At 46.4% G+C, this 10,048-nt stretch overlaps 1 protein-coding gene across 1 annotated transcript in view; it reads right to left on the bottom strand.

Annotated features, from left to right (window-relative positions):
• Positions 1-1,551: 1,551 nt before the first annotated feature.
• The window catches only part of LOC104526402 (dedicator of cytokinesis protein 7), a gene marked incomplete at its 5' end in the record, with an annotated part of 47,415 nt that continues 38,918 nt past the window's right edge, over positions 1,552-10,048 (bottom strand). Inside the window, 6 exon segments of the mRNA XM_029085417.1 lie at positions 1,552-1,765; positions 2,824-2,930; positions 3,816-3,959; positions 5,374-5,610; positions 6,309-6,398; positions 7,767-7,901. Coding sequence (XP_028941250.1) covers positions 1,552-1,765; positions 2,824-2,930; positions 3,816-3,959; positions 5,374-5,610; positions 6,309-6,398; positions 7,767-7,901 — 927 coding nt within the window.

The raw sequence follows: 10,048 nt of genomic DNA, 5'->3' as shown, positions 1-10,048 counted from the left end.
GAAGGAGTCTCTGAGGGAGAGAAAATACAATGATGAGCTCATAGTTTCCATGATGAAATAAGAAGCCTCGTCAGATGAATGATTCTCTACTTGATTTCCAGTATTTTCTACAGCTGGCTGCTACAAAAATTAAGTCCACTGACACAAACTCATTGCTTTGCAAATGAATTGGGTTTGGGTCTGTATCTGGAATTATTTAACTGCCCCAGGTTTACTGACACAAAGCTGACAGAAAGTTCAGTTCACGCGTGCCTAGAGAAGCAGCACAAACCACCTGCACTGCTGAGATTGTATTTAAGTCTTTCAAATAAATCTCTAGGTGGAATTTGTCTGGAATACCTGTATTAGGCTCCCTGCACAGGCTGAATTTCATCAGATTAGAGAATAATTACCATGAGAAAAGTGCTTCCGAGGCGGGGAGGGAAGCACTGGTACTCCCACCATCCCCAGCCAGTGAAAACTGCCTCCAGCAGAGAACAGTGAGCACATGAAGCACATGGTAGGTAGGAGAACTTAAAATGTCATCAAGCTGGGTAATGAGGCAAGGCCACCTTTCTGCAGTACTCAGCAGACAGAAAAATCCATCAAATCCAGCTACAGAAACATCGCTGAGCGCTGCTGGAGGAACACTCATTCCCTGCACCCAGCACTAAGTCTTACTCGTTTTATAACGTCATTTAGCCGAGTGTCTCTTCTCATGATGTTTTTAATGTTCCTCATTGCTCTTTACCTCTGAACAACACGCACATGAGGAGAGGTCCAACACCAGGCCTGTATTCTCCTAAACCAACAGCGTGGACATGAGCTGAACTCCACATCCACACAACTCTCCTAAAGGGGCTGTCGTTAAAAGCACCGTCACCGTCACCGTCCTCCTCGGTGCTAACAAAGCACCATCCACAAAAACCCCCACCCCGCTCACTGCTGTGAGACCACGACGCCAGCGCAGTCAGGGGACACAAGAGGGGTTGTCATGCCAAGGATTCTGCTGATAGCACCTGCCTGGGAACCACTTCTGCCCCTATTCTGGCAGCCAAAGTCTTGTTAGGAACTTTACACACCCCAAGTCTCCCTGCTGAGCTGCAGCTGGTGCCAGCAGACGAGGGTGCTACGGGCTCTGACCTGCTTCACTCATTCCCAGTGGGGTTTTTATGCTCAGTCACATCACAGATGAACAAAAAGCCTAGACTCCAGCTTACTGGTCTTCCAGCATGGAAGACACCAACTAGTTTTCCACCTTGCCTGTCCCTGGAGTTCCTCATCCCAATTTCACTGGGAACAAACAAGTGTCAAAGTGCTGCCACGCTGAGGGTGGTTTGGAATCTAAAAAGAATGGGATGTAGGATGAAAAAAAATTTAAAAAAATTGTCATAGATCAGGGAGCACACAAGGGAGCATTGCAAACACCACCTACCATACGTGCTGGGAAGGGGATGTCTCTGAAGTCAGGACATAAGGGGAAAGGGATGGACTCAGCCAAAAAGAGCCATAATTGAAAACAAATAGATGTCACAGGTTCACCAGGAAGACCAGACACCCCAGTCCCCAGTTTTACACCCTCCTTATCTCTGCTGAAAGAGGAAAATCAAATATCCACCTGTGGCAAGTGACGGGCAGCACCGCTTTATACAACTGTGGGATCTTTCTGTTTATCAAAGGTTGGAGAGCTTCCTTTAACCGGTGATAATTCCTTTCAAGTTCTCGCTGATACTCCTTTTGGTCTGGACCGATCAGGCTCTTGTTCTTGCGCAGAGCATCTTCGCACCTAGAAAACAAAAGCCTGTGAAACTTGGGGACATAAAAAAAGGACTCGCTTGCTACGGACTTGTTAATCTAACAGTAGAAAAAATTCATTCTGTTGCTCTGGGATGACACATAATATCCTTCTCAATCTTGTCTTTTGGGTAATAAAGACTCAGGTAAACCTCTTGGTGTCCATAGGGAAAGGAGAGGGTGTCTTATTTCCAATTTCCATTTCACTTCCAGAGTGACAACTCCTTTTTTATTTTAATTTACTCTTCAGTTACGTTTATGCTCTCTGAAGAGAAATGAAAAGCTGATCTGCACACAGCCACTTCCAATCCAAGAGGATTTAAAGATGGATAGATCTACTGCTCTCCTCAGGAAAGATTAATAAATAGCAAAAAATGCAACATTCATCAGGAACTCTTCTCCTTGCAAAGGGTATGAAAAGAACTGTATCATCAATGTCATTTATTACATACGGGAAAACTACGCTGCCACTGGATCTACTTGATTGGAACATTTTATTTCAATTACATACATATATATATTTTTAATTCCTTGGTGCTTGCAAAAGACACTGGACTGAGACTGCAGTTTGCATTACTCAAGAGGAAAATAGAGCAGTTAGCAAATTTCTTGAGAGAATTCTGCCAGCGTGCTTCCACGCTGTTTGGAGAAATTCACTTCAGAAGGAAATTAAATCTCCTGGCCAATTCAGCAGTTCCTCCTGACCCTGCCAAGCAGTGAGATAATTTGTGCCAGCGTGGCTAGTTGTGTTTTCTGAAACAGGAACACTTGTTCACAACTGAACTACGATCACTAATTCATTCCTGATAAACAGCAAAGCCAAACAACTTCAGCCACTTGATCTGCCTCAAGTCATGGACCTACAGCACCAGAGAAACAGGGAACCAACTGGGGAGCTGAGGAATCCAGCTGCACGTGGAAACTGGACAGATGGAGCTACAACATGAGCACTCCTGTCTCTGGATATCTACTGTGCAACTGCCCATGTTCCTGTCTGGTGTGGTATTAACAACTGCATCTGTCAGGCAGTTTGAAGACAATACTCCATACCTTTTTGTGAAGTCTTTGAAACAGAGCCGTAGTTTGTTGTGATGTCTGAAGAGCTTTGGATCATTGGGTATTTCAGACAAGAAAACCTGTGCAACTTCTAATGGTCCCTTTAAGGAGCAAAAGAGAAAAAGTAAGTTTCTCAGAACCCTCTGTCATATCCAACCGCTGGAGAAACTTCTTGCACACAGAAACATTTGTTAAAATGCAACATTTCCTTACAGAATGCATCTGTCTTGAAGAACTGCAGCTGGTAAATCTGGCATAAATCACCAAACATCACGTCAATTTAATCTATTTCAGTTTTGTTTTGTTTTTAAATAAAACTCTGCTTTTGGAAACCAGTGTGAGAAAATGCACAGATTCTACATTTGTTTTCTCTTATAAGGACTCTTGACAAAGTTTGCTCGACTCACGACTAAGACAATGTTTAAACAATGCAGATGGAACCAAGGAAGTGTTTGCCAGCACTGCAAACTCAACCCAGAACCTGAAACTCCAGCTGATTATTTTTTTTCCAGCTTTTGCGTTAGCAGAGCTTTACTCATAGTCCCTTAGTTTTTCCTCAGTTTTTCTCCATTCACTAATTTTGCTTTCCATTTTGTTCAAAAACCACTGCAGGACACAATCCTACTGCCACCCACCACAGCCTGGCTAACCAAAGGGAAAGGAATTTTTGATTATTATTTTTTTAAGGGAGAGGAGAAGCAGACAGAAAGAACTGTGAATGCCAGGAAGGAGCAGGTAACTGGGGGAGGAGGGCTGTCTCCTATCAGCTACTCTCCAGATCTAACTGCATTTTCAAGACTCTTACTCAAATGACAAAGTCACTGAGAGAAGCTGGTCTAGACCTACCAGTGACCTTAAACACATCCCACTGACTGAACAGGGATAAAAATCCACAGTAATTTAGAAATAAAGCCCAACACTGAACATCCACTGCACCGAGTGACAGCCACTGCCCCAGTGTCTCCAGCTCAGACAGCGATCCTCACCTGATTTACCGTGGTACCTACTGATCCTTGCAGCACCATCTGCAGCATCTTTGGGTCCGCAGGGTCTTGGTGGGTTGCAAAAGCTAATTCCTGTGTTTTCTTCTGCATGTCCTCTATGGCAACTTCAATGGGCGTCAAAATGATCTAAGTAAGTAGCCAGAACAGAGGATGCTTGTTATGGATGACTATCAACCAGACACAGACTTTCAGAATCACAGAATCATTAAGGATGGAAAAGACCTCCAATATCACCAAGTCCAACCATCAACCCAACACCACCATGCCCATTAAACCATGTCCTGAAGTGCCATGTCTACACATTTTTTGAACACCTCCAGGGATGGTGACTCCACCACTTCCCTGGGCAGCCTGTTCCAATGCTTGACCACTCTTTCAGTAAAGAAATTTCTCCTCATATCCAATCTACAACAACACCAAGGTTACTTTTGGGTTGGCACACTCAAGTGGTGGAGGACACCAATAGGACTGACAGTCTGGGCAGAAACACTTTAGTAACACGTCCTCTCAGTCTCAGTTTAGGAACAACAACAAAAAGTTTGATTTTTGTATTTCTACAGTTGTATTTCTACGTCGGGGTACTCAAGAGCTTTCTGAGATTGCTTCTGAGGAAGCAGACCCCTGTTCCTTCCACAGAATCACAGAATGTGAGGGACTAGAAGGGACCTCGAAAGATCATCTAGTCCAAACCCCCTGCCAGAGCAGGATCACCTCCAGAAGGTCACACAGGAATGCATCCAGGTGGGTTTTGAATGTCTCCAGAGAAGGAGACTCCACAACCTCCCTGGGCAGCCTGTACCCAACTACCTGTGGTCACTGTAACCAACTACCCAGTGCTATGTCAGTACCAAAACACCCAGAGGTCCCCTGCCTTGCATGAAAACACATCTTTCATTGCGCTCCAGGCATCACCTCTGTTCCTACAAAGCTTTGGGTTAAACCTCTCTATAAGACCTTGGGATCCCACTGGCCTGGGTTTGTTGAGACCACGCAGTGAGCTGTGACCCAGAGCAACAGGACACATTGTTCAAGCAGAATGGAAAGGAGCAAACTGCATTACTCATCAAGGGCCCTTGTGTAAACCAGCTGCTGTGAGCTGGATGCGCTGGTGAAAGCGGTGGCTGGACATACTGCATTTCTAAACTTAGTTTTAGTTCGGGTTGAACAGGAACAGGGAGGAGTTCAATAGAAACAAGGCATTCTTAAAATCAAAATTAAAGGCGTCTCATGCACAATCCCTGCAGTGAACAGCCAAGAGTAGCTCACAAGGGCACTGCTTGCTCTTGCTCTCTGCTGAATTATTTCTGTCTGCTCCCACTCTGCTGAATTTCTGCATCTTTAGCAGGGAGGGGACAGGTAGATTGGTGATGGCCAGGAGGGTGCATCTGTGTTAATGTGATGGTGTGAAGGGATGTGGCTGTGACATCAAACTACACATCCAATAGTACATCACGCATGAGCCTCAGCAACATCCACTTCCCTTAGTCTTGAGTTTTATTTCCCTTCAAACACAGGAAGCCCCTGAGAGCACAGCCCTCACCTCCTCTTTGTGGATGACGTTTATCCTGGTTTTAATGTAAGGGAAAGCGTGGGACGTCGTCAGGATGGTTTTGCGCTTGAACTGCTCGTGCAGCTCCCCGTGAGCCCGGCCGTCCAGCGTGAAGGGCGTGCAGTACATGAACCGCCGCAGGTTGTAGTTTTTGTCGAAGTAAGTGATCCTGTCCTTCATCTCGTACGTGTCGAAGTACGGCTCCACGTAGGTTATCTGGATGTAGGCCTGCAGGAAGGGACCCCGGTGAGGTACAGTGCCAGAGGAGATGAGCTGACTCCTACACCCTGTTTTTTAGCAGTGCAATAACCCAGTTGGCTTCCTTTCTCTATAAGTCGCCTCTGGAAGAACTAGGACCCTTTTTTGCCTTTACTCAGAAAAATCACACTCACGTGGATAGGGACTAGGGGTGCTGGTGGCTGCTCAGCAGTTTCTGGACTGGATAAAACACAGCACGCTGCCCCTCTCCTCTCATGCTCTTCACATTAAGTGTTTCCTTCCTTTCCTTGTAGATAATTCCCTGCCCTAAGCCACAGTCCTATTTCTTCAGCGTGCTCCTGGTATTTCCGCTGCGCTTAAAGGACGTGGCACAGGAATGACAAAATGCTGCAGCTGCAAAAAAGCCAGTGAATGGCAAACTCCCTTCCTTCCTTGCACTCACTGGAGACTATAGAGAAAGGCAAATGCAGCCTGGGCCTCTGCTGTCCTTCCATCTCCTCCTTTCTCACCAACCATGACAAGGGCAGGGAACAAAATGGCTAATTTTAATTTTAATTTTCCCCAACTCTCATCCTGAGCAGTCACAAGAATGGCTCGGTACCTGGGTTTCACTGCCTACTTGGTGAAATTCAGGGCAGGATTTGTTTCACTGTGTTTGCAGACATCCAGGACTAGTTCTACTTCTAAACCCGTCCTCGTGTTCTTACCTTGTTAGGATCTAGTTTACATTTGTCCACAGGGTTTGAGTCCTTAATCACTTCAAGCACATCTTCACCAAACCGTTCTCCATAAAATCCCTACAATCAAGAGTAAATGCATTGAAAGAAACTATCAAATGCAGCCACAGAGGTGGGGGTGGAGAGACAAAGGCATATTCAGGGGAGATGAAGCTCCACATGCCTTCAACAGTATCTGTTTCGGGGCTGAATGTGATCTGCTTAACCCAGGAGAATTAAATCAGACACATTCCAGGGGCAACAGGAAAAAAACAAGCCTAACGCCCTGGAAGGCAGGAGAACTCGGGAGCCTTCCAACTGCTCTGCGTGGTTGTGAACAGGCCATTTGAGCTCACTGTGTGTCTGTGAGCTCAACTGAAAACTGGGGTCAATACGGGATCTGCCTGGAAATCAGGTGCCGCAGCAGAGCAGGGCTTTGCTGGGCTGGGTGAATGGCCGGATTCTGAACTCGGCTTCATGCGTTTCAACCCCCAACAACACTGCTGCTTTCAGCGCAACGTGACAGCAGCTGAATTGTTGTGAGCAGCAACGTGACATCAGATCTGTGTTAGCAAATAAAACAGGGCCAGGTCTGCCCTCTGGCCCTGACAGTAAGTAGGATGGCACAACCCAGAGCTAAATGCTCTTCCTCTCGCACTGGGGATGGCCTCATCTGTCCACAGTGCTGACTGGGAACAGTCTCTGACCCATGCTGTCCCTCAAACTGTGCTAAGACATTATCTACTCACAGGTTAGTTGGCCAGACTAACCATTACACAGTACAGATGATCACTGGGTGGCAGCTGGAGCTGCACTCAAGCCCCAGTTAGATTCATCAGAGTTGCCTTTGCTTGTTCACAGCTGAAACAAACTTCAGACCTGGGATGTCCCACTTCAGGGGCTCTGAAATTCAGCCACCTTAAAAGGTTTCAGTCTCCAGGAGAGGAACATGATGTGAAGGCAACAAAATGACAGAAAAATGTACTAACTTTCCCAAAGTTAGATCCTGAAAGGCATCTCAACCTTTCTTCAAGCCCAGGTCATCCCACTTATACCAGGTGGCCAAAGAGAAATGCAAACACAGTACGATCTGCCACAAACTCTGGACTGATCTTAGCAGGTCTGCAGTTCTTGCTGCAAGATCAGGGAAAACCCGTGGGACTCCTCTCCCTGCATTTTTCCTGCCTCCTGCAGAGGTGGCATGGGCAAGAGGACAGGAGACATGAGGCCCAGCTTTGGGTCACTGCATGGGGCTCTGCAAACTGTTTTGCCAAGTGACTGTTCCTCTAAGCTCAGCCTTGCATCAGGCTCCAAGAGGCACAGCGCTGGTTTTGCCTAATGATCTTCATTTCCACCACTTCCTGTAATTTGGCAACACAGCTCTTCAGTAACTGCTGCAAAATAGTTCAACTCACAGCCAGAATTTGAGGTCAGTCACGATCATCTCACCTCAAGCCTATGGGAAATTTCGGCTAACTTTGTTATCGCCGGTTCCTTGTAAACAAACTCTTGCTCATCCAGGTCTCCAAATTTAGTTCCATAAAAACCAACTCGGAAGTAGGTGCCAAACATCCTCTTTCCATCCTAGGTTTGGAGAAACAAAAGGTTATTTCAGTGAGGAGACATGCATCCCCCCAAGCATGACTGCAGGCAGGCTCCTGAATTTATGCAAAAGAAAAAAAGAAATTAAGAAACAAGGAAAAAAAAATAGAAAGAAAAAGGGAAAGAAAAACACCCCTGGAACTCAGCATGAATGTGCTTAGCAGCAAACACCGCAATGAAATGATAAACTAACATGGAATTATATGGATCGGTTAAGACCATTAGCCCAACCTTGCAATGACTTGGGGAAGAGGAGGGGCAGGCGCTGATCTCTTCTCTCTGGCCACCAATGAATGCCAGGAGCAGAGGGAATGGCAGGAAGATGTGGCAGGGGAGGGTGAGGTTGGCCATGAGGAAAAGGTTCTTGAGGCAGAGGGTGATGGAGCACTGGAACAGGCTCCCCAGGGAGGTGCTCATGGCACCAAGCCTGACAAGATTCCAGCAGCATTTGGCCAACATGTGCCCTCAGGGACATGGTCTGAATGTTGGGATTGTCCTGTGCAGGGACAGGAGTTGGACTCCATGATCCTTCTGGGTCTCTTCCAACTCACAACATTTGATGATTCTGTGATTCTATGGCTTTTCCCACCCCAGGAGAAATCTGGGGGGTGTCGGATATCTCTGAGGCACAGCCAAAGGCATGTCCCTTTGTTTGGGTAATTATTTCAGGCTCTCCAAATCCTACACAGACACCCTTAGCCTGGTCCATAGCCTGTAGACCAGTGGAGCTGGGAGAACATTGCACACAAACACCCCAGAAAATTACCCACACTAGAGCCCCCATAATCCACCCTCAAGTAATTGCAGGATTGGGCCGAAGTCAATGTCCAGTTCACTCACACACACACACACGTCAGTGCTTTTTAAACAGCATGTCGACTGCAAGGTGTTACGTTCTCTTCTAGGAACTAATGTCTAGTAGAGAGGGCCAAAGTCACTCCTGGTGAAAGCAGATGCAATCCATGTATCATGTACCTGCTTCCGTTTGAGCCAGTGGTGAATTTGGCCCAGAAATGCAACAAAAGTAGAGAAACAAGAAAGATTTTTGCTGGAAAAGTAATGAAGAAAATCTAATTAAAAGAGAGAGAGAGAGAGAGAAGAAAAATGTTTTAAAAATAAATCACACCTTTGATTTTGTTAAAAAAAAAACAAAACAAAACAAACCAAAACTCACGCTGCATGCACAAACCAGAAATGCCTTTCAGCAAGGAACTCTAAAATGTTCACCTTTACTCTCGTGAGAAAGCGCGAGGGAGTATAGAACGCTCAATGTTTCTGATTCTGGGCTGGTGTTTGGTCTCAAACAGCACCTACAGGTGTTCTGGCTGCCAAGTATGATTTTGGGGGGGTTTTTTTAGTATTTTGCTATGGCAAAACTGATTTCTTGTGGTGATGGTGAATACAATATATGGAAGGCAGAGAGGATAAATAAGCCAAACTAAAATTAAATTTAAAAAAAAAAGTCAGGCAAACTCCAGAGCCTGGAAAAAGCACTGTCATGGCAAGACACCACCTTCTCCTGGCCTGGAGGAAACTCTGGGGCATCACAGCAGAGCTGCCTGGCCATGGCTCAGCTCCTCTCGCCCAAGGCATAGCCAGGAGAACGTAGTCTTGTCTTTTTGGGGCAAGAGCTGCTGCCCACCCCAAGCACCTTCAGGAGGGCAAAGCTCACTGATGGCCAGTTCTGGAGTGGAAGTGAAGCCTGAAGTGACTACAGCCAGGAATAGCCGTGCTTAATACACGCAGGCCACATCTTGGCTTTCCTATGGGACATGGACAGATATCAATTCATTGGCTCTGCTCTGGCAAGAGCACAGGGACGTGCTCCAATTTAAGAAAATAAAGAGTCACACCAAGAGTGGTTCACATGCTTAATGTGGTGCGGGTGGCTCCTTGGAGCCCTCCTCTAGCCCATCCCTCCGAGCATCCCCCATCCAGATCCCTCCTGCTTTTATCCAGTTCCACCTGCCAGTGCAGACTACAGGGTTTTGTCACAACACAGCCATCCCCAGAAACACCTCCCAGGGTGTGACCTCCAGCTGCAAAGCTATTGCTGTTTTATTGGAAGTACCAGCTGGCAACATCTGGTTGCTATTTCCCTGGACACCCTGTCTTGCTCCACTTGCCCA

The sequence above is a fragment of the Antrostomus carolinensis genome, unplaced genomic scaffold, assembly GCF_000700745.2.
Source record: "Antrostomus carolinensis isolate BGI_N321 unplaced genomic scaffold, ASM70074v2 scaffold10406, whole genome shotgun sequence".
Taxonomy (NCBI): domain Eukaryota; kingdom Metazoa; phylum Chordata; class Aves; order Caprimulgiformes; family Caprimulgidae; genus Antrostomus; species Antrostomus carolinensis.
The sequence above is the reverse complement of the archived record's forward strand: the minus strand, read 5'-3'. Positions and strand labels throughout refer to the sequence as shown.